The sequence below is a fragment of the Carassius auratus genome, chromosome 16 (assembly GCF_003368295.1).
Source record: "Carassius auratus strain Wakin chromosome 16, ASM336829v1, whole genome shotgun sequence".
NCBI lineage: Eukaryota > Metazoa > Chordata > Actinopteri > Cypriniformes > Cyprinidae > Carassius > Carassius auratus.
This window is the reverse complement of record NC_039258.1, coordinates 12300403-12325555: the sequence shown is the minus strand read 5'-3', so window position 1 is coordinate 12325555 and position 25153 is coordinate 12300403. Positions and strand designations below refer to the sequence as shown.

Genomic DNA, 25153 nt, shown 5'->3' with positions numbered 1-25153 from the left:
CTTTTTTAACCACCAAACATTTTTAGGGACCTTCAGGGCATGGAGCCGAAGATTTTTGTAATTATTTTCGTAACAATACGATGCTGCGTTCAAAAAATACAGCATTTTAAAACATAATTCAAAATGGCCGACGCCTAAAATGGCTGACACGGGAAAATTGGAAATCATTCGACACGACATGACTCACTGAATCTAAAGAGACCAGTTGTGTGATTTTTGGCCAAACCATTCAGACGTTATAAGCCAAAATATGATTTTTTCATATCTCCTGACCACTAGGTGGCGGTGCATCAAAACACTGCAGGTAGTCTCAGGTCATACTTGTTATAACACACACCAAGTTTTGGTCTCAATGTGCAAAACCGTTGCCGAGATATAGCCTCACATGCATTCTTGCGTGCTTTTCGTCAAATTTGTTCACATGTCTCTCGAGAACGATTGGACGAATCCACTTGAATTCCATAACTTTTTGCTAGCATTGTCTGAAGATGATCTGAGCCAATTTTCGTGAAAATCGGACTTACCATCTAGGACGAGTTCGAAAAAGTAGGTTTTTCGAAAAACTGAAAATAGCGAAAAGATTTTTGAATTTTGTGACTCATTCGACTTGGCATGAGCCAAGGATTCAGAGGAAAAAAGAATGTCCATTTTCTGACTTACGGTTCAAAAGTTATTAGCACAATAATATTGAAACTTTGGACAAGTGGTGGCGCTAGAGAGTTGGAGTTAGAGACTTTAAATTTGCTATAGTTAATGTTGGGACGGTCCTCTATCAGAATGTCAAACCATTACAACTTCAATCGGTTCTGTGGGCTGCCATAGACTTGCGGTGGAAGAAAAAAATTATGCTAACGGATACAATAGGTGCCTTGCACCTTCGGTGCTTGGCCCCTAAATATAAATATATATGACATACCAGGGCTCCAAACAAAAAAATTGAGTAAGGAGCCATTGGCTCCTATAAGAAAAAAAACTTAGGTGCCAAATAATTTTTTTAGGTACCACAGAATAAACATGTTTTATGTGTTTTATTTAAATTATTTATTTTACATTTGTAACTTTTTGATCATACTGACGTGTTTATGTCTCATCTTTTCTTGACTTTATCAGCATTTTAATCCATCTTGTACATGACCTGGGAATGAAGGTTCACTTAAAGTGGGAGCTAAATGTCTTTTCCAACTTGAAATATACAGTCATGCGTTGTTTATTACACAAAATCTGTACCAATATCATGGATCATAAGCATCACTTGGCCCCTGAGTATAGTTTGGGGTCCTCAATGCATTCAGTAAATGTTGTCATACTCTCTTAAAAATAAAGGTGCTTCATGATACCATATAAGAACCTTTTATTTCCTTTTATATCCAAATATTTATGGTCGCAAATGCGACCGTTTTAGTCGCAGTTTGGAGCCCTGCATACTCTGCCACCCTTTTACATCAAGCAACTACAAATCACATTAGCAATGTCAGACAGGAGGAAATCATCACCACAAAACTGGAATACACTTCAAAAATGCAAATAAAACAGCTACACACCCTTAACTTACTCAGGGAATTATATGATGGCTTGATATTCCATTCTAAGCACAATTCCAAGCAAACTCCTTGGAGGACAATTATATTGCCTGTTTACGTTGAGTAAACACACTAGAATTAGCCCACACTGTGCTAACTGCAGGGTGCTATGTAAACAGCAGGGAGGTCCATTTACATAATGCAATTTCATCCATAAACTGTCCAGTAAAGCTTTCAGTAAATATCTCAGTATTTTCTATCTGCCTTCAGGTAGATTCTTCCATTAAGATTCTGGAAAACATGAGATAAAGATTATTTATGCTGAATTTATATGATTGAAATCTAATGGTATAATGCTTGACTGGTTAAGCAGTCGTCATGGGGATATTACTGGCAAACTTTTACTGATAAAAGTGGGGGTATTGACCATCAGACAATTATGCTATGAGTGAATTAGACACTGGAAAGGGACACTCCTGCATTATGATCAGTGCACAAAAAATACAGATGTCCTTCACATATATTATACAAAGCTCATTTCATTTTATTTCTTTATGATTTCTTTAAAATTCTTTATGTACTTAAGAATTTAGACACTTTAAGAAATTGAAAAATAATAAAAATAAATAAATAAAATAAATAACTTTCAAAATATTAACCCTATTTTGCATGAGCTGCACAAATTTGACCATTTATAGATCATGTGTGAAATACCAGTAAGTCAGTTATGATACCGTGCCATAATATTACTGATGTATGTGCATTTACAAGGTCAGGACAGCCTGACACAACAATTCTGCTTTGGGCCAATCATAAAGGTCTGTTGAATATGGTGCAGTTACTTTAAATTGTGCTATTTACAGTAACACCAGGCAACCCATGCAGTGATTGTTTGGTTTAATTTTACTTGTGATGGTGTGGTCAACTAATGCTGAATTGGATTATATCATTTGGTCTGTCTTAAACTTTGTTTCCCAATTAAATCACTGCTCACTTTCATTTCACTGCCACTAATGTCAATGGAAATCACCTGTTGTTGCAAAAAAGGAATGATGTGCAGTATTGTCAACTCCTCCCAGGCAGCCTCAAACAATGACTTTGAATTAGTGCTGCAACTTTATTTTATGTTAAAAAAGTAAGTCTGTGTTGGCGCGGGTTTCTAACATGCGTGTTCACATATCGCGCCTAAAAACGCGATATGTGAAATATGTAAAATATGTAAAACCGCGTCGCTTCCATTATGAGCGTGCATTCCTGTGCGCCTACATTAGAAATAACGAAATTGTGAATATGTGAACGGCCCCTTAAAAGACAGCGCCCCGCGAGACAACAGTCACAAACCACCGAGCTACCGAGCTACCGAGCTCTACTTTGAAATCTATGGCTGTAATCATTACACAACTAAGGCTTATGGACCCTTTTTTTTGCACCCTTAAACAAAGTAAAATCAATGAAACATAAACATGAAAACGTGAAAAACAACAAAAACAACAACAAAAACTAGGAAATTAAAACTACACAAGACAATATAGATATATATTGATAATAATAATAGTAATAATAATAATAATAATAATAATAATAATAATAACAACATCAATAGGGATGTAACAATATTAAATATAGATCTAAATATAGACTGATGTAAGTGTAACTATGATGTCACTTTGTAGGCAAAAACCCGGAAGCTTTTGAGCATTTTAGCACTTCCGTTTCCATCATCGGATCTAAGATTGCTTTCCTACTGTGGAGACTCAACTATTATTCCATGTAAACACCACATTTACCGACTTAGTCACAGTAAAAGTGAAGCTTACAATACATAGTGCTTAAAGCAACATGAAAATAAAATGTTTACGCCTACACGATTTAATGGATTAAATGCACTGGAATTTAACTGAATAGTATGTGGAGACACGTTTTTAATTAAATTATAATTTTTAATTTAATTTCTTATTTTGAAATACACAGATATGGAGGAGGCTCCATAGATATGTATTTTATATTTATCTTCCTCATGGAGCCAACAACTATCAATGGTGGAGTAAGCCCACAATACATTACCAGTATCAGCGACGTGCCTATCTCCGTTCAAGTGTAGTTAAGAATACCAGCCACCAATTTTTCCCAGTCTGGAATCCGAAGTCGCCGTCCCCTCCATTCACGCCTTTGTCCAGAGGTGTCACCGCACATGGACTAGAGCCCACGAGACTCTACTCTGTAGGATTACCCTTGAACAGGCCATTTCATTAAAGCCCCTTTCACACTGCACGTCGGACCCGCAATATTCCCGTAACATTGCCTGGTCGCCTTCTGTGTGAAAGCAACCACGTCCCGGAATTGATTACCGAATCGAACCCGGGTCGGGGACATAGTAACATTGCGGTAATCGATCCGGAACAAGCGCTGTGTGAACAAAAGCCAGATCTAATTCCGTATCGAAGTGATGACGGGCGTTATCGCGCGACTCTTTTACCGGTTTTTTTAAGGAAGATCAACATTTGCGACGAAAACATATGTGCAAACTGTAATGAAGCAGAGATCAGTTAGTTCCTCACTTTCCGCGCTGACTCAGAGATCGTTTGCTTGCTTCAGTTAAAGTATAACGTGCCAAGCGTTGTCGACTCGTACATTACACGTCACGCACTGATGTCACGTGTCCTTACGGGATCTTCAAGGGTTGTGTGTGAAAGCACGCACATATACCGGGTCATCACTGGCAGTGTGAAAGTGCCAAATCTAGCGACCAGGGAACAATAACAGGAACACTTTACCCCTGTATTTGCCGGAATGGCAGTGTGAAAGGGGCTTATAAGAACCCAACACTGCATTCTACAGTTCAGAACGATTCCCCATCGAACCATTAGTGCGTCATAAAACACAGTCAAGGAGATGTCACCCCCCTTTTCCTTCTCGTGCCTGTCTAATCTCATACCAGCGATGCCAGGACAGCAGGAAAAGATATCTCTTTGTTCCCCAAACTTAAGACCAAATGGCCAAGAACCCCTGTGGTGACCCCAATGCAAAAATCCCCAGCCTTATAATGAAAGGAAGGATGCTAAGGCATTCATTTGGCCCAGGATCACCAAAAACCTTAAACCAGGGAACACTCCAAAACCAATAGACTGAAATGTAACCCACTTGTGGTTTCATACAAACAACGGTCTCAAAATTGCTCCCAATAAACTGAATTGATTACAAGTATTTACCTCTCAGGTTTCTTATGTATCATGTATGTTCTATATAACCTGTGGAATTATTTCTGTGTGTTTAACTTCCATTACAGCCTATTCGTAGGGTTTTCTAGCTCAGTTATAATAACTAATCACCAGAAGTTGCCTCATACATGTGTATTCTCTGTATTATGTGTGCTTTATATTACTCAAGTAATTTTGTGTGTTAAACACTTATCACGGCTAAATCCTTATTTACTTCCACCTCAACTATGGGAAGTATATGTATTCTGGTACCTACTTGATGGGTAAATGATTTCTAGAATTTTGATATAAAGTAGATGTGTGTAGGATGCACCACATTTAAACTATTAAGTTTGCTTATTAAAGCGTTTAAACTAAACTCTCAGAAGTTTGGACACACGCGATCACGTGGACATTACGATAATTACATGCAAGAACCGGAGAACGGAGCATAGGCCTTGCCCAAGACAATATCTGATTGGCTGTCGCACTAAGAAGGACGGGTCAGATGGACACGCTTATAACCCAATGACAAGCTTTTTGCCTTTGCTTTTTGCCCTGCTTACAGTGACTTGGGCTCTTGCCTATGGTTTGTGCTGACCTTTCCATCGTCCAGCGTGCACTCTTCAAACCACCAAGAGCTCACTCAAAACTCATCAACTCTTCAGTAAGCTCCTTCGCTGAACTTCGTCAACCCTCTCAGAGGGTTGATAATATTTTGTCCAGAATTTATAAAATAACCTAATCTCAATTTATCAGTGGACGAATAGTTGATAAAGTGTTAAATATTATTTCTGAATAATTTGCATACTAATTCAGTTCTTATTCACTTTAATTCAATCCCCTTTGTGTTATATTGATCTTAATTCCCTTATTAATCTTACAACTCCAAGTGGGAGTGCGCACCAAGGCTAAAGCCAATCGCCACCGGTCTAAGCCTCTCGTATATGTTGTTGGTCAAAAATTGTGGCTTTCTACCAAAAACATTCCTCTCCATTCCGTTTCCAGTAAGCTCGCTCCCGAATTCATCCCTGTCCTTCGTCTCTTGTTTGTCAGATCGTTGTTTGTGGTCCTCTGTTTTCAGGATTTCTCAGAGGGCAGGCTTCAAGTATAACTCGTTTGAAGTAATGGTGCTTCATATAACATTATCCAGAGAAACAAATGTTAATGATAAATCCCCTGTTATGTTTGTACTGGCTACTGTATACAGGCCACCAGGGCACCATACAGACTTTATTAAAGAGTTTGGTGAATTCACATCCGAGTTAGTTCTGGCTGCAGATAAAGTTGTAATAGTTGGTGATTTTAACACGTTAAGCCTTTTCCTCCCATAGAAAACCATCATAAGGCTTAAGCAGTTATTAAACGACTTGCACTCATATTCAGGGATCATCTGTTTTTTTTTTGTTTTTTTTTTATAGATAGTATACTTTATTAGTATGATTTTTTTAGTGAGTTTGGTCTGTTAATATCACTGTCTTAGTACATCAAGCCATGTTAAGCGTTGTTCACAGTAAGCGTCCAGCGCAGCTGCCCCCTCAAGCATCAGGTCGCGGAGCAACATAAAAAAAACAGCTGAGACCTTTGCGAAATCTGTAAAATACAGCCGTGAAAGTAACAGGCATACCTGCTGAAGTCACGGACAACCTCCACGTCAGTGCCCATACCCAAGAGAGCGTGAGCAGATAACGAGCTCACACGCTTTCTGCATGAGGAGTGCATCGACTCCAGTGTGAATCCACTGTCCTGGTGGGCTAGTGGTACCGCGATAATCAGTCTAGATTTCCGCTGCTATCCAAAGTCGCGCGCAAATACGTGTAATACCAACCTGTCCTCCAACCCCATCAGAGCGTATACTACAATTGCGCCCCTATTGGCAAAAGGTAATTTTCATATTAATGTTTTGTACTCTTTTATTTGCCCTCTGGTTTACGTTTCGTTTAGCTCAGTTAGTAGATTATTGCGTTATACCTTGATGTGTAATCATGCTATCATGGGTTCGTTCCCATTGAACAGACGTGCACGAAAATGTATATGCTCAATAAATCATAATTTAGTATGATTTCTGTGAGGGTTAGGTTAAAGGGTGGGGTTAGGTGTGGTCATTTGAACGAATAAGCCACCTACAGTAGTAAAATATGTAGGAAATACTGTGAGATCGGTGTAAAACGGCCACACATTGCATTTAAATAACCGTGTGTTTTGATTGGTAATGACGTTATACCTCAATTCATGACGACAGACGCAACGCGATACTGTCATTATTTTTACGCCCGCTAGAGGGCGCTTAACTTTAAAATGTAAATATAGGTCGTAATAAATGCTTGCACAAACAACCTATATGGTCGTTTTTTGTTATACTATCACAATACACAATACTATTGTCTATCGGTGCAATGTTGGCGTCTCCTGGCATGACCAGGCAAAACCAATAAAACCCATTACAAACTTGCCTTTTGTTGCATCCAGTGGGGACATAATTACTGATTATAATGACTTATATGGTATTTTTACACGTTTCATTGCATATTAATGTGTAAACATAAAACCATGTCTGCATTTGTGATAAGAGAAACAACAAACAACAAGTGCTACTCTGCAATGCTTAAAACTCTTTTGAAGGCCAAACAAAGTACTGTAGGTTCTCCACAACATGACGGCAACAACAATACTACAGAAAGGGTTACTATTATACTACTATAAAAATGGTTTTTGTTCTGGATTTTTTATAAAAAACTATAAATTGTCATTCTTTCTAAATGTGATATATAGTGTGATATATAGTGTATATAGGCTACTGTGACTACAAATAAACAGAAACAGACTCAACTGAATAAGCAGGCTATGTTCATAATGATTTATTTCTGTGTGACTAATTTTCAATCCTGATAAATTAATTTATTATCATCAATGTATCACTTATTATAGTAAAACATTGATGCTTTTGGATTTAAATATTTAACAATATTTATTTTTGTGATCATGCTAATTCCTGTGACTTATTTCTTATTAGTTTTCTGATAACTTCTCTTTGTTGGTATAATGATGGGTTTGCATGATGTTGTTCCTGAGAGGCATGTAAATGGGTGGGTTTTAGTGAAGTGCGGTGGAGCTTCTGGCCCTACGGTGGAATCACAGCGCTATTTTGGCCTCGGTGTTACAGGTCCAAAAAAAAAAAAGAACGGAAAACTTTGGGTCCAAAAAATCCCTCTTTTAGACTGCATTTGAAAACTACGCTAGCTACTGGCTATATGCAAGCCCTATTTTACAGGCAACCTGGAAAATAGTCCACTTGGACTAGGTCAGCTATTTATAAATGCTGTTGAGAAGAAGATGTCTCTAGACTGTGTGACCAAGTGCGCTGGTCAGTTCTTGTTCTTAATACTTCCAGCCCTTTAATGCAAATTTAGCTCAGATTAATACAAAAACCTGCACATTTTGGCCTTATCTAAACAATTGCCCTTGTACAAATGGCAAGCACCTTGCTCTCTGTGAATTTGGCCATTCAGAAAATGTCTAACCTCAGATAACTGCAAAAGTATTTTTTGCTAACCACCCTTTATACTATATTGCTATATTTGTCAAACTAAGTGAACTACAAAGTTATTTTTAGTAAAGCATTAACCCATCATTGTATAGGACCTAACCCTGCTTGAAAGCAGGGTTGGACAGCAGCCCACCAAAGTATTTGGATGAATATATGTGTGTTTCCATCTCTCTGAAAGAGGTGTTTTAAGGTTTTTAGTACTAAAGAATCATTGGAGCCTTCATGTTCACTCTACTGGCCACAGTAGCTATGGTGGGACTGATTGGGGGTGATGAGCATGTCAAGGATTTTGGCAGACAGCATAAAGACCTCCTCTGGAGATGTCCATTGTGCAAGTGACTATCTCCGGACCTGAGAACATACCAGAATCTGGCACATTTGGGCATGGGTCTAATACACTTCAGTCTCCAATTAGAGAAAGAATAAACCACTGCGGGGAACAGGGCAGAGCTCACTTGCCTACAATCGACACAACTTTATTTGCTAGGTTTTGGGATTAAAAATATTTTCTCATTTGTTATTATGAGTTGATGTTATTGCGATGTAATAAGAAACAAAATTCTTGAAGGCTTGGCCATATTAATTTTATTCTTATTGCTTTCATGTTAATAGTGTAGTTTTGAGGTTCAGTAGTCATTAGAGAACTGATTGTCTAAGACACAGCTTGAAATGAATAACAAGCTGTCTCATATGAAAGGTGCCATAGGGGACGAACGTGAGAAACAAAGAAATGTTGTGCACCCCCATTTATTTTTAGACATGGTTATTGAACTGATTTAGATCATTGCCACTCACAGAAATGTTCTGTGCACCTTAAGCAATAATGAGATGAACAGCATTGCACCAATAACCAGCATGAGGAATACTACACAAACCTCAGCAATTTATTCTTAAATATCAGAGTTTTTATTTTTTTTTCTACATACACTGGATTTGATGGGATCTTTTTAGGGTGTAAGCAAAATAAAATTAATACTGTGACAAATATAAGCAAATCTAAAGAACCAGATATTAATTGTTTCAGCTAGCTACAGAAGCTATTATCTTGGGATGAGCAAATGTTCAACTAAAATTAGGCAAAACTGGGTCAAGTATAGTTACTTTCAAAATATATCCTAGAACATCCCCACTGGCTGATATAAAATAATAATAATAATCAATGTTCTATATATAAAGGTCTGATTTCCTGCAAAGTGATTAATCTTTTTAGGAGTTTAGGAGTCTTTTTAGAGACTCAGTTCAGTTGCATCTGAGCTCAATCTAAACCGCAAAATAAAAGAGTAAAAACTAGATTCACCCTGCAGGAATCCAATGACCTAATGAAACCAAATAAAAGCAGTTCTCTTAGCTGAAACAACCTCACAGATGGCATTACATATTCTTGAACAAGGATTTCAAGACATTTAACAAAACAATTATGTGCAGCAGGCTAAAATAAATGGCACATGAATTAGATTAAACATCTCTTTTACCAAAGCTAATAGCTAAAAGGAGACTAATTTGAACACCATGCAAAAATATTAATGTAGCTCAACCAAATACATTTTAGCAATAACAGTGTCTTACCTGGGTGATTGGGTAACTCAAGCTTTGGTTCACATTTTTGAAGAGAACATTCTGAAAATACGAAGAATGACAGAAAGAGATAGGGGTTAGATAAAGTTCAGTACATTCTCAATCAAGTCTTAGAGATGAAGAGGATTCCTGACACTTTGAGGTATTTTAAAGTTTTAAATTGGCATTTGAATTGGCGTTTTACATCATGAAACATACAGTATGGCCTAACACAGATCTCAGAAGTAAAGAACGATTCATTTACATAGTTGTTACATAAATTTGACAGAAAAAAAGAGTAATGATCAGAAGTTAGCATTGCTAAATTTAACACTCAAAGTGTGCTTTAAATCTATTTTGATTGGAATAATCTGACTATCTGAAACTATCTGACATATAAAGTCATGTGCAGTACAAGTATCTGCATCTACATCACAGTGGATGCTTTCAGCACAGCAAGTGGATATTATGCAGTGTATTGTCATTTCCTCATCATCTAAAACATTAAACAAGCTGTAAAAATCTGATTATCAGATTAAATTTAAAATAAGGATATATTTAAAATAATTATTATTTTTGGCTTGAGCTAAATTTTCTCCAATTAACATTTTTTTCAGAAAAACATGTTTTGTTATTATTTATTGGAATTTTATTTTAGGTGTTAATCATTTATAGATTACTCATGTTCTCATCACATTCCACTCCATTACTCTTTGTTGCATCACTTTACCTAACAATAACATAGTTTTTAAAAAGGAATGCCATCATTTTTGGTGGAGGAAAACAGTGCAAGCTTAGAAAAGTAGCAATTTGACTAATTCTATGATGTATTTCTTGTTTTAGTTTGTTTGCATAGAAAATATTTCATCATGTCTGATAAATTTACAGAGATCCATATGATAACACCAAATTTTCAAAAGATGTTTAAAACTCCAAGTTGACACCTTCAGGCTAACTTCAGCTCTGCATTTCAATCCTGTTATCATCCTTTATTGGTTAAAATTAAGTTAAGCATTCACAAATAAATAAGGTTTAACCATTGCAAGTGTTTTTCCAGTTAAAACACTCCAGAATGTGTGTGCTTCAGCCTGTGGTTTGCTTTTAGAATGCTCTCTGGCCTATTGAGTATTCCGCTGAGACTGTGATATGATCTTATTTTAAAAGAGGCGACCCCCAATACTGCTAAGCCGAAATCCTCCCTCGTTGCACTGAGGACTGACACTCACTGATAAGACCTAAGTCACTCGCTGCCCTTCCTCACTGACACTGCATTATAACTCTTGGCCTTTACCATAACCTCAATATTAGATGGCAAATGTCAGTGCTGATCTGGGAGTATCTGCTGGAAAATATACAAGGTCTTGATCAGATAAGGGTTATATGGCAGTGGCAAGGCCTAGTGGTCTCTTATCAAGAGCAAAGACCCCATGGCAGGAATAAATGATTTACCTCAACAGGATTTTAGGTGAATGCACCTGCTTTTCCTGATGTGTATCTTGTGCAAACACACACCACACAATGTTACAAAGCACATTTTCAGGCATCAATTAATTTGAGGTAAAATTAATAGTGAACTCAAAAATTTGATTCTGACATATAATTGACTAATTTATATGTAATTAACTCACCCTTGGTCTGTGGAACACAAATGTGCCATATTTTCATGTGCAAGTGCAAATACAAAGCACATTTGTACAAGTGTCTACAACAATTGCATAAAATATTTTAATGGTATTTTTGGTTAGCTCCTTTTATGTTCTATGGGTGAAAGAATATCAGATTTGAAATGCATATGAGTGATGTGAATTCTCACAATAGAAAAGCAAAATTATTGATTGTGAAAATTGTGAGTATATAACTCATAATTATAACTTTATACGTAATTCATCATGCAATTCAGAGAAAAAAAGTCATAATTGTGAGATACAAAGTCAAAATTACCTTTTTTTTATTCAGTGGCAGAAACAGACTTCCATAATATATTATACATTTATTATTAATATTTGTAATACCTGAAACATCGTCACATCGTTTTTACAGTGAATATTTTGCAATTATATCTACTATTTGATCTTCACTAAAGGTTTATTGAATATTTTCACTGGCCAACACAGCACAAGTGTTTGAATGACTGTGGTTTTGACTTTTGAAAGAAATCATGAAACTGTTTAACATCTGTGTGTGCTTCACTTCCTCTCCTGGGCAGCCCATTGGGCATCTGCCTTTATTTCAAAATCCAACTTTGAGATAAACACATCCATAACATCCTCCCCTCAAAAATCTGTTCCTCATTGTAAAAACATTGTTCTCTAAACCCCTTCAATAGATGGAGAGAGATATGTAAACTTAAATAATCTTCTTCCAATTATAGAAGATGACATAGCAGCATTGTCTATTCATTTACCATAATGCTGTTCTGCATTTTAGGGATGTGCAACAGTGATCGAGTACTTGAGTACTCGACCGCGACAGCGATGATCGATCATCTTTTTTTTTTTGATTGGTTATGGCAGCACGTTGGGCAGCGCCCTGAGCTCTGATTGGTTAGCTTCCCACTTGATGCCTCAAAAGACGTAAGAAGACAGATAATCATGGCCTCAAAGTCACGTAGTAATGGTTGGCTTCCCTTTGAGAAGAACGATGAAAATACAGTTCAGTGTAAGCTGTGCAGCGCCAAGCTGTCACACAAATCTACGACAAATATAATCCGCTATCATCTAAAATGTGTACATAAAATATCTGGCGATAACAGAGCGGCAACTCAGACCAGCATTGAATTACTTGCCGTAAGACCTTAATGCCACGCAGGCAGAACAGAGAAGATGACAAAGCTAATCGCTGAAATGGTGGTGAAAGATTTGCTGCCCGTTAGTTACAGGGACAGAGAAGGTTTACTTGTCCAGTGGTACATGGCTGTTCCTGCAACATCTGTTACAGCGGAGCCAATTTATTCCACTAAATGTGGACAGGCGCACTCGGCTCTCATCTGAGCACGTAGACCGCCTTATCTTTTTTAATAGACATTTGATTGTTTCACCGGTCGCGGTAAATATAATATCCTTTTTTTTTTATATATATAATATTATTATTTTAGTTTTAGCCATAATTAAAATATCTATGCTATTCGGTCTCTGTTTTATACCTTATAATAGTGTTTAAACTTGGTGAACTCTTTTCTTTATCTTTTAAAAACTGTTTCACCGCTGGATCAAAATAAATATGCTGCTAAAGTTATACTGGAAGACAATGTTTTGTTAAAAAAAATGCAGTTGAATAAGTAGCAAAAAAAGAAAAAGTATGTTAATTTTTAAATCACAGACAAATAATGAAATGGTCTTTATAAAATAAAAATGGACTAGATATATTTGTAGCCTAACGAAAATCAAAATGATTTGTTTGTCATAGTTTTTATCTTAAATATATTTTAAATCTCATTCAATTATTTAGCAATAATCAGTGATTTCCATGCTGTAAAATAATATTTAAATAATATTTTGGTTGATCAGAAAGAGCAAATTGAATACAAAATATTAATTAAATAGAATAGGCCTACATAAAAAAATAATGATAGTGACACTAATGTGAATTTATTGTAGCCTACTTTCGTGTTTGTAAATCGTAATCTGAGTTACACTTTTGGTCAAGTTCACATCTGCATCGGCAAATTTTTTTCAGATAAAAGTTGCAAGAGCTAGTCTACGTCTGATTAATTAACATGAACAATTATGCTGAAATCGTTGCATCAGCAATTCGTGTCAAGCTCATATAGCCTAAGCAATGTCCGATAATGATATTGCTCTTAAATGTTTTATTTTTCTATTTTTGCTGTTATTAATTTATTACTGATGTTATAATAATGCAGCCGAGCTTTTTTTCCGCCATGTTTGTGGGCATAATTCAATTCAAATGGAATTATAAATATAGATCTGTGGTTCTTGCCCATCTTTCAGTGCGCTGTCATGAAAATGCATCAGCGGCAGCTCGCACTCTCTCTCTCACGCATAACTTAGCATCCTATTGTGCTGATACAAGTTGTAATGTTACGTCTGATATGTATCTCAGTTATCTGATTTATCATAGGATGTGTCTTAGAATTAGCTTCCGTTTATTGGTATACTCTTCACCTCAGGCAGATATTTCTTGCTCCTTTATTAATAACATTGCTTCATCATAATCATAATCTAACCTGTCCTAATCATGTGTTCATGTTTTCATAGACAGATTTTCATGTCAGATTTTTATTTGTATTTTTTTTCTTTTTCATTTTCATAACAATCTTCAGATTTTTTCATTATATAAATTATGGACATACCCCCAACCCCCCACCCCCCGCATAAGCCTCACCCCCGATTAATCGATTAAGTGAAGTGAAGTGACATTCAGCCACTTCACTTCACTTAATCGATTAATCAGGGGGTGAGGCTTATGCGGGGGGTGGGGGGTTGGGGGTATGTCCATAATTTATATAATGAAAAAAAAAAGTATAAAAAAAGATTTTTATTTGTATTTTTTTTCTTTTTCATTTTCATAACAATCTTCAGATTTTTTCATTATATAAATTATGGACATACCCCCAACCCCCCACCCCCCGCATAAGCCTCACCCCCGATTAATCGATTAATCATTTTTGAAACCTATCGATGATCGAAATGAGAAATTTCCCAAAATGCCCATCCCTACTGCATTTACATTGTATCGTAGCCTACTGAAACACTGACATGAAGAGCAAATTAAGAGGTTCTAACCCCTCAAGTACAACTTTGGACAATAACAATTTTTTTTTTTTTTTTTTTTTTTTTTTTTTTACCTAGGAGTCAGTGATGTGTGGGTCAATGTATTAATAACCCAGCACCCGACCGACGTTTTCAACTAACCCGCCCGCAAATCGGACCGCAAAAAAAGGAAAATTAAATATTGTACCCGACCCGCTTCCTGAACTTAATATATTCTAATCTTGTCAAGAATTATAAAAAAAGATTAAGTTGACAATGCGGACTCGCCACGCCAGAGAGAAATCCACATTTCATATGGATTACATAATCAGAGAGTAGCCTATTTATTTTGGTTTGAATATTTTCAATTAAAAGTAGACATTTCAAGCTTGTAATTTATAGCCTATTTTCCTCAAATTTGTGAGGCACAAGCTGAGTTTGGTGCCCTCCAGTTCACATGCAATGCAAGTGATCGTGCTGGAGCCTCATTACATTGTCTACTATATATTTGCTTCTTATTTATAAAATACGGGCAATTGATTGACATTGATCAAAATTAAGATACAATTTATAAAAAACGAAATTTAAAAAAAAAAAAGAGTTTTCTATAAAACAAATCTTAATGTAGTCGTCAAAATCTTGTTTTGCCAAAAACAGCGTCTTCACCTATTCTCTTGCCGCCTCCATCTCTACCTGAAGACTGAGCTTGTGCATCATCTTCACGCCAGTTATTCAGCCAATATAGTGAAGGCCTATGTATTTCAAAATTGTGTCTAGTACTATATAAATTAGAAGGTTTAATTGGCATCTTTATTTCAAACGACCTGACCGACAGCGACCCGAATATCATTAAAAATATTTTTGGATGACTCGTAACTGTAGGCAACCGCGGGTGACCGAAGGTACCCGCTCGTTTTGCATCAACCCGCGCATCACTGCTAGGAGTACCATGTAAAAACCACAATATGTCAATGATAATCTGATACCATGGTATTGTCACAGTGCATTTTTGTAAAGGATGATTACATGAATGGTACCCAATAACTAAGCTTAGTGATATTTAATGCATTCCTTCTCTTTATCTTAAAAGTTATTTTCCCAGTTGAATCAATTCTGCATCTGCAGCAATTTCAGCACGAGTGTTGGGTAGGTTCAGATAATATTTGATCATTCAGGGCTTCATTATATTACATAATCTAATGCTTTTTTACTTCACAAGCCATAATGGTTATGATCAATCTCACAGGCTACTGTAAACAAGATTGCAATTCAGTTTAAATAAGTTGGACTCCGGGGTCTGGTTCAGGATACTTGGGCATTTATCATTTTCATGAGATGACACACTCATATGCCCATCTGGAGTCCAAAACAAGGATTTCCTTGCCCACCGATTATTTCTACTAGGTTTGCATTAGGTAGGCTACTAATGTATTATGACAGTAATTTTAAAATACCAAATTCAGTACACATTACTGATAATGCAGTCTGATAAGCAAATGCGCCCAGAACATGAACGCAATGCGCAAAATTGCACCTGAAGTGTTCTTCATAGATAACCATTATAATATGTAGCTTAATGCTTTAAGACAGTGACAATGTGCTACTTTTGCATTGTTTTTCTATTTAAACATTCTAGACTTACGTTTGTGACCATTATGCTCGTGTCTTTTGCTGTGTCTCACAGATGAGCGTTTGCGCCCAGAACATGAACGCAATGCGCAAAATTGCACCTGAAGTGTTCTTCATAGATAAGAATTATTTAAAAATATATGATCTGTCTTATTTTGTTATATGAATAAAAATAAAGTTGACCTCCGAAGACGGGGGGGTGGTGGCTGGGCAAAAAAAAAAAAAAAAAAAAAAAAATAGATAACCATTATAATATGTAGCTTAATGCTTTAAGACAGTGACAATGTGCTACTTTTGCATTGTTTTTCTATTTTAACATGCTAGACGTACGTTTGTGACCATTGTGCTCATGTCTTTTGCTGTGTCTCACAGATGAGCGTTTTTAAGACAGAGTGTCATCAAAATAATTTAAACTTTTACATAGAGTGCAGCTCATCAATGGCGAAACAGTGGACCAATCAGAAGACCCCGGAGGTGGGGCATGCATTGCAGCCTTTTGTTTATAATAGAAAGCTGGCATGGAAACTGTTTTATTTGATGGCAACATGGAAGAGAATGCATTCTGCACTGTGTCTTGTGTTATGAATGCAAAAACATGTTCTGTGTGAATGGGCCTTAAGGATGTTTTGCATTTCAAGTCTCCCTGCCAATCACGTGAATTAAATCTATGAATTTTTGACATGGGAAAGCATTCTGTTAATCCGCTATTGACTCAACAAGTAGTGTGCCTTTTGTTTTCTGGAAACTTCCTTGAAAACAATCATTTTTACAATTTTGCCACAAGTGGCAAAGAAATCACACACTTTGGCTTTAAATAATCTTAAAGTACCTTCTGGGTAAATTTATAGGGGAATGATTACTTTGTCAAGCAGCTACGATCCTCAGCATTTAGCACTACCCACAATCCAACATAAAGTGACCATACAGGGGGAAAATGTTCTCATTTTTCATATCATGTGATAATCAGATGTGTAATTGTCTCAAATAGCATGTTTCTTTCCAATGTAATTATGTTTTATAGTTGATCAAAGTGAGGCAATGTTAGGAAATATCCCAAGCCACAATCCTCCCTTCACTTTTAGCTAACCTCTTATTACACATAAAAAGACGTAAGTTGAGAATGATTTTAGCAATGACAGATCTCTTCAAGTCAAACACTGCCAGTACAGGATATGAGCAATTTCATTAGGCTGCATTTGGTAAATTGCACAATTATGGAGAAAATGATAACTTTCATTTGGCAATCATTTCATCAAGTCAAAAAGTCACTTTAGTATCAGAGGAAGTGAAACAATATCATAAGGTTTGACATCACTTAAATTAAGAACGTCCTTTCCTTTCAAGAATGAGGCCACAACGGCTTTTCACACCTCATCTGACTCCTTAATTTAAAAAACGGACTGTTAAATGATTACAAATTTGGAAAGTTGGTGCAACAACACCTTAAGATGTTTTGCATAAAAGGCACAGAGCCACCACAACAGAGAATCAAGTATTCGGAAGTCACAGTTTCTCGCTCTTTATTGCAACAGACTTCAAAGGAGGTTTGGCCACACCAATAACAAGAAAGAACAGTAAAGAGTTAAAAAGACTAACTCAGCTCAGAGAGCAACATTTTCTATGGAAGTGGTTTGCTGCTGATAGACTCTGAGGGAGGGCTCAGGTTTTGTGTGATCCAGCCTTCAGCTGTTCCGCCACATTGTGAAGTGGGCTGAATATGTCATGACAACCTCAATCATCCATCCTCAAGTGTGTGAATAAGTGGTGCTGTCATGTATAAAGAGCTGTCTTCAAGACAGAAGATGGTTGCATTGTATTGAAATAGATACAACTGCCATGAAAATTTGTACATATGAAATGCAGCCTGACATATTTCAAAATACACAAGTTTGTTGAGTTAGAAGCGGTAAGCATACTTGTGTATGTTTCAAAATTTCCAGGCCACAGCTTGTTCCAAGCAATAAGTCTGCATTAGAAAAGTGAGTATGTCAATGTCGGCAAACTTACTGTATAAGAAGCATGACATGTATAAAGAACATGACTATTGGGAACATGACCACAAAATGATTTAGTAACAATACAGTTGTTACTGATTTTGTTATTATGACAGAAATAATCTGGATCGGGGTCTTCAAACTAAGGTTGTCAAGCCTTTTAGACCTTGGTGGACAGATATGATGGAACAGGTTACATAATATTAAAAATTAAATGTTTCAATATAGTGTAAACTGCCATTTTAATATGTTAGCATTTATTGTTATGGCAGATGTATTAAAATAATTGTTTTTGATGCAAAGAATCATATACTTAATTTATTTATTTTTTTCTAATTTTACTCATTTTGTATTACATTCATTCAGTTTGTGTCTTGTTTTTCCCTACAAAACTGGATAAACCAGTGCCACCAATATTCTGAAACATCTGTCACACACTCCACTTATGGATGCCTCTAACTGACTGAACAGATCACCATCACTATTCCGTGCTGCTTCTAGCAAGCACTGAGCCATTTTCTTTTCTCAGCATCAAAAGGTACTTTAGAATGCAGGCCAAGGTTGGTGTGCAAGATCTGCAACAGTCCTCAAAACTGAACAAAAGCTCTTTAGGTGGGCGTCTTGCCCCAGAGAGACTCCATTCAATGCTCAGTGACTAAGTAGGGCACTGATGAGACATCCAATGTTCTGGAAACACAAAATGTGTTTAACGCAAAGACAGCCAGAGAGAAAGCTTGTCGGTGCCAAAACTTGAGTGTTGATCAGGCATGGGGCAATTAACAGACCAACCGGAGGAGTCAAAGAGAGAAGGCTTCGTTCAGAAACACTGCCCTAGGATGCTGCAGTGCTTTAAAATAGACCCTTGGAAAGACTTTGCTCTAATGGGAAGTGTGAATCTTACTGTATAACACCTTGTTTCTTGACATTTAGAACATAACATGAGCAAACCAGCAACTTACATACTGTTTAACTAAACACACATCAGATTTCCTTTGGTTACATGAATCATTTAACAAAACACTGCATTGCAAGCATTTTAATGAACTTGTTGTTTATGTTGACAATGATGTGTTGAATGCTGGGTTAATTTCAACAGAGACGGCAACCCCCTACACCAAATTTGCCTACACCAGATTTTTTCTTCAGTCTAATCAGACCAAATTTCAAATGAGGCCCAAATAAGTATTATTCAAATTTGTAACCTGATTTCAAGTAAATTTAAAATATTTATAAATCCTTTTTCCAAACAGCTGGTACAATTTAAGGTCATGGGGAGCCATAGACAGGGAACCGCCATTACAGGCCTTACAATCTTAATAGAAACAGTTTAACATAAGGCCTTCGCAAGGTTTTATTTTATTTTTATTTTTTATTTTTTTTGTGAGGGCAAAAGTTGTAGTAACTTTTCCCCTCACAGATCTTCCAAAGGCGAGCTACTGAATGAAGCTACTAAATGAAGATACTGAATGTATTAAGCACCTTATTTGCTGTCATATCATGCTTCATTTCTGCTCACAAGAAAGTTGAATGAACAACATTACACAAAGCATATGCATCATCACTAGAAACCACTTGCTGAAGCAGAGAGAAAACAGAAATCGTGATATTGTGAAAATACTTCTGTCACTCAGGGCGTCCATGGCCCATTACAGAGTCCCTTCTTGGATGCACCTGGTATTGCAGAGACAGCTGACACAAATCAAAGCAACAGCTGACTGCAACAACCCAACCAGTAGATTGTCAAAGTGGTGTATAAAGAAGCAGAATGATCTCAAAATTCACACGATGTCTGTGAATGTAGGGTAATAGTGTATTAATGTGAATTAACTCAGATGGCTGGTGATGTATGACATCACTGACATGCATGATGACAGCAGCAGCAGCACCATTAAAAATGCATAGCTGCCTGGGCCAAGCTTTATGACATCACCTTTCTGTGAACTCAAACATCACACTTATAAACAATGACATATGACATAAGGTTTTAAGAAAAAACTGCTGGACTGTGTGCTGACTTGTTCCCTGGCTATGTTTTGTGTACATTCAAATGCAATGTAATATTCCAAATAAATGATGTCATGTAAAAGCATTCAAAGTGATTGACCTATATATCTTAACCTGCCAACTATACCCTTACGCAAAAAAAATATATATATTTCTTAATGTATAAATTTTCATATATTGAAAAATATGCAATAATATATTTACTTATATATCACAATATGCCATTTTATACTCGGTAACACACTTTATAATGTGCATGTGTAAAAATAAATTGAACATATATCCATACAGTATATACACACATATATAGAAATTATATTTCTTGTATTTAACAATCATTTATGATATACATTTACATGTACATATACATTTTTCATATTTTAAAATTTAGCTAGTTTACAACAGCATAAGCACACTTGTTCATATCAAAGCACTTAGTGAGCAGACTATCACTGTGCTGAACATGTGCAATACTATAATTTTTTCAAAAATAAAGTAACATATAAATGTGTTTTGGCCAATCTTCTTCCTGACCACAGACTCTACTCTTCTGCACAATGGTAAGCCCACAAACTTACACATACGAGAAAACCTTTTACATTTCACAATAATACAACATTAAACACTAACAGACATCCACCTATATTAATATTGAGCCAAAACTCATGAAATAAAACTTAATTTTAAAATGGTTTACTCTCCTTTAACAGTCAGAAGCAAAGCATGCTAGGAACTAGAAATCTGCTGTAATGTGTGTGTATATATGCACGTATTCACATTTATATGGGAACATCTATGTGCAATACCTACATACTCAATAAAGGATCAAACAATGAACATTTATTTTTTATCTTAATTTCTAAATAGTATATTATGTATCAATATAGCTATATATTGTCAATGCATATATTGTTGTATATTTAAAAATATATAAGCTCTAGTTTCCAATATATGTAAATGTATTATGTAATAGGCTATATCGCATTATATTTTGCAGTAGGCTACATTACCATATATTTTTTTTCCTAAAGGTATATGGCCATAAAAGCACGTTTGCAGATTCACAGTAAACATCATCAACATCTCAGAGGAGGAAAAAAAAATATGTTCGGATCTATGGTCCCGATCAGTTCGGTCACGTAGCCTATCACTGACGTGAACGAGGATCCGGATCAGCGGGTTCATCATCACGAAAACACCGAACCGCGCGCCCCTCTCTTCTTCTCCACTTACCGGATTTAAAAAACGCCGCTATGTCGGCCGCCTCCTTAGATGTGTCCTCTCCCTCCCCTGAACTCATCCTCGGATCAGTGATTCTCCCTCAAAAAAACTCCCCAAACAAACGGGTCAGTGTCGATTTTCGAGATCAAGTGACTGATCAAGAATAAATCCTCTTCATTTGAAAGCAAAGAGTGGCTTCTTTCCTGTACTCGCTGAGCGCGGACCCTCCATCTTGGCTTTAGCTCGCAGGAGAGGTGTCGGTACCGATCGGCGGCGCTCCTGAGCTTCAGATGGTAGAGAGGAGGAAAAGGATGAAGGGAGGGAGAGGGGAGGTCTTCTTCAAGGAGGGGGTCTCCAGGAATCCCCCCCCCCCCCCCCCTCACAGGTCACCTCAGCCATCACAATGCTGTAATACAAAATTACAAAACGTCAAGAAGGAACTTTAGGATGCTTTTTCAAAGACTGGAAGTATAAACTTCCAGTCTTTGATTCAATAAAATGAAATAGGCTATTAAAAAACTAAACATTTTGACAGATATGATATGCTGATATACAGATATGATATACTGATATAAATATCATATACTATATGATATTTCTTATGATGATATGATATCTTATAGATATACGTTTTGCTAATTTTCATTAAAGGTTGATATAGGTGAGCTTGGCAGTCATGAGGGTCTCACTGGTTAGGCCTAAAACATACTGATCAATGAAATAATATATTTTATTACAAATTTGCTTCACTGCAATTGGCTGAATTACAATCAAATTCAGCAGTCATAACATAAACTTTTTTAGTTATTTCAGTTCTGTGAAAAAGAGCTTAAATATATTTATAAATTATGGTTTGCTGATATATTTCTGTTCAATTTCACTACTATATAAAATCAAACAAATGATCAGATTTTAAATTGACCACACACACACATTTCTGTTTGTGGCTTTTTAAGCACTGATTATCAACATCATTAATTGTTTACTGAACCCACACGTTTTGTGTATTTTGTGACATCTGTGTTTTTTTTTTTTTTTTTTTTTTTTGATGATTTACTGTTTTCTAAATAAAATCATCCTTCAGTGAGGTAAAGAACATTCCGTGTAAATGTAACATTGATATCTTTATTACTGACTAAGACCATGTCAAATATTGAAATCATAGTGAATTTAATAGTTGAATTCAAACTTTGATGCTTGTTATGTCATTAGGTTTCAAGGCTTTAGCCCAGATTTCACAAAAAGGGTCACATTGAATGCATACTTTCTGTTCAAATACAATACAATTTTAGTTAAAAAAAAAACAAAACTATTCATCCAGCTGCTTAAAATTCATCATTGTCAACATTATCAAAAATGTATTTCGTTCATCACAGACAACTTTTCACACACACACACAAAAAAAAAAAAACTAGATTTGGTACTACAAGATAAACAAAAGTTATGTAAGACATTTTCCAAAAACATGCATGCATGATTCCACACATAGCCTACATAATTACAAAAATACACATTTTAGCTATTACCTAAATATTTTAAAAATACATACACACATTATTCATATTTAGTCATACATATTTTTATATGTTTTATATATTTTATACATTTTCTTACATTTTCAAAGTGAAATATATAACTTTAATTCCTTATCATAATTATCCAATAGTTGCACCCCTTTGACAGATATATGCCTATTTTTACATTTACTTTTTAAACACCTTCCCTTTCATTTTTACTGTCTTTCTCTTATTTTGAACAGCCTCTGGATACAGTTTGGAAGATAATATATATTGTTATATACTGCATCAATGTTTTAATATTCACCCATCTGTTCACTGGCATGTTACAGCATGAAATTATGTGAGAACTGAAACAATTGGGCCCTCTGGTGAAAATGCTCAGGAATTACAGTCTTACAGTGGAGTGTAATTAGAATAGAATAGCGCCATAAGAGTAAAAAAATAAAAATAATAAAATAAAATAAAAACTAATCAAGAACATGACCTCAAAAATCAAACGAGTACTTTCAATATTGTCCCATATCATTTATTTGAAAAACTTGGGGGAGTATATTTTTTGTTGCAGTGTACTTGCTATAACTGGCAAACTTCCCATTGCTTTGGCCAATTATCACAAACAAGTATTACTTTACTGGTCACTTTTGTACAAACACAACTTTTCTCCAAGCAGGAGTTTTATATGGAACAATGGTAATATCACTTATAGCAAGTCATTGTACATTGAGAATTTGGATTCGGCATAACATAAAAATGAAAAATAATTAACAAAGTAATTAAGGCTATTAATTATTTATTTATTAATCATTTTTAACCAAATTCTCTTATCTAAATATTAATAATACAAGCACACAAAATCTCCAACTTTTTGTAAATGGTCTCTCCGTTTTTTACAAGCGTTGTAATAAAAGCTTTATAAAATACTTCTAATTTCTAATAAAGTAAAAGAAGTCCTTTACAAAATTATTCACAGATCCTGTAAATTATAAAGATATATTCTTTGTGTTTGTGATGAATGTACCTTTTATAATGTATCTGTTGAAGATATTGAGCATTTATTTTTCTATTGCCCTTTTTCTGTTTCTTTTTGGGTTGACTTTAAAATAGACATAACAATATGTATGTATATATAAAAAATAAACATAATAATCATAAGTTGAAAGTAATTAAAATAAACCATCATATATAACATTTTGTAACACTGATCTTAAAATAAACTTTGAAACCCTTTTTAATATGAGATCACAAAATAAGAAGCTTATAAAAACAATATAAATTCTAAAGCTTTTCAAATTTATTTAACTGCCCTAATGTATGTATTGTATTTTTATTATGTTATTTTATTATTTTTGGTTTTATTTATATGTATATGTTTGTATTCATTTTGCATTTTTGTTGTTGCTGTTGTTCTGTTTTGTGTGCTTTGAGATGTGAAACTTTACATGTTTGCATTGTGCCTTTGTGTAATGGAACCATACAGTCTATGGATGGAAGTGAAAAAAAAAAACTCAACAAAAATAAAAAAGCAACCGCACTACTTTTAGTAGTAAATGGTATTTACATTTCTAAAAAAGGAGTTATTTGTATCTCCATGGCAACTGCCAACGAAAATGTATAGTGAATTCAATTCAATTTAAGTTTATTTGTATAGCGCTTTTTACGATACAAAATATTGCAAAGCAACTTTACAGAAAATTAAGTTTCTAAAATATTTAGTAGTAGCATATCAGTGGTGACTGTCAGTTTATGTGCATATGACAGGAATTTTCAGAAAAAAAGATGTAGTCAACCAGACGATGAACACTATGAACAGCAATTATTATAAGATGCATTCACACTTGTAGCAATATTTGTTAGTTCTGTATGTTGTTTCAGAGTTAGCATCATCTGGGTTCCTCTATGGTGGGTGGGGGGGTGGGGGGGGGTTGACATCATCTCTTCTCAGGTGTTCTGGATCCAGACTGGAGCTTGTGTAAATCCTAGTGAACACGGGATGTAAATCCCACAGAACAACAGAGAAACAAATAGAGACATAATTAGTGTAGCTGCTGTTCCAACCAAGTAAAATTAATTTGTTTAACTCGAGCTAAAGAATAATAATGTGCATTTGATCAGATACAACTGCAGTCACAAACTATGAAATGCATTATTCGAATGCCTGGTGAAAGAGGTGTGTTTTTAATCTAGATTTAAACAGAAAGAGAGTGTGTCTGAATCTCGAACATTATCAGGAAGGCTATTCTAGAGTTTGGAATCCA

General features: G+C 35.5%; 1 protein-coding gene across 3 annotated transcripts in view; it reads right to left on the bottom strand.

The window, feature by feature from the left end:
- Window positions 1-21652, bottom strand: part of triob (trio Rho guanine nucleotide exchange factor b) — a 159082-nt gene extending 137430 nt beyond the window's left edge. For all 3 annotated transcript variants that reach the window (XM_026284127.1, XM_026284128.1, XM_026284129.1), the window contains exons 1-2: window positions 21391-21652; window positions 9831-9881 (exon numbers count right to left, since the gene is read on the bottom strand). In XM_026284127.1, the coding sequence (XP_026139912.1) occupies window positions 9831-9881; window positions 21391-21457 (118 nt within the window). In that variant the 5' untranslated portion in view covers window positions 21458-21652. The remainder of the gene's footprint in view (window positions 1-9830; window positions 9882-21390) is intronic.
- Between the last annotated feature and the right edge of the window lie 3501 nt (window positions 21653-25153).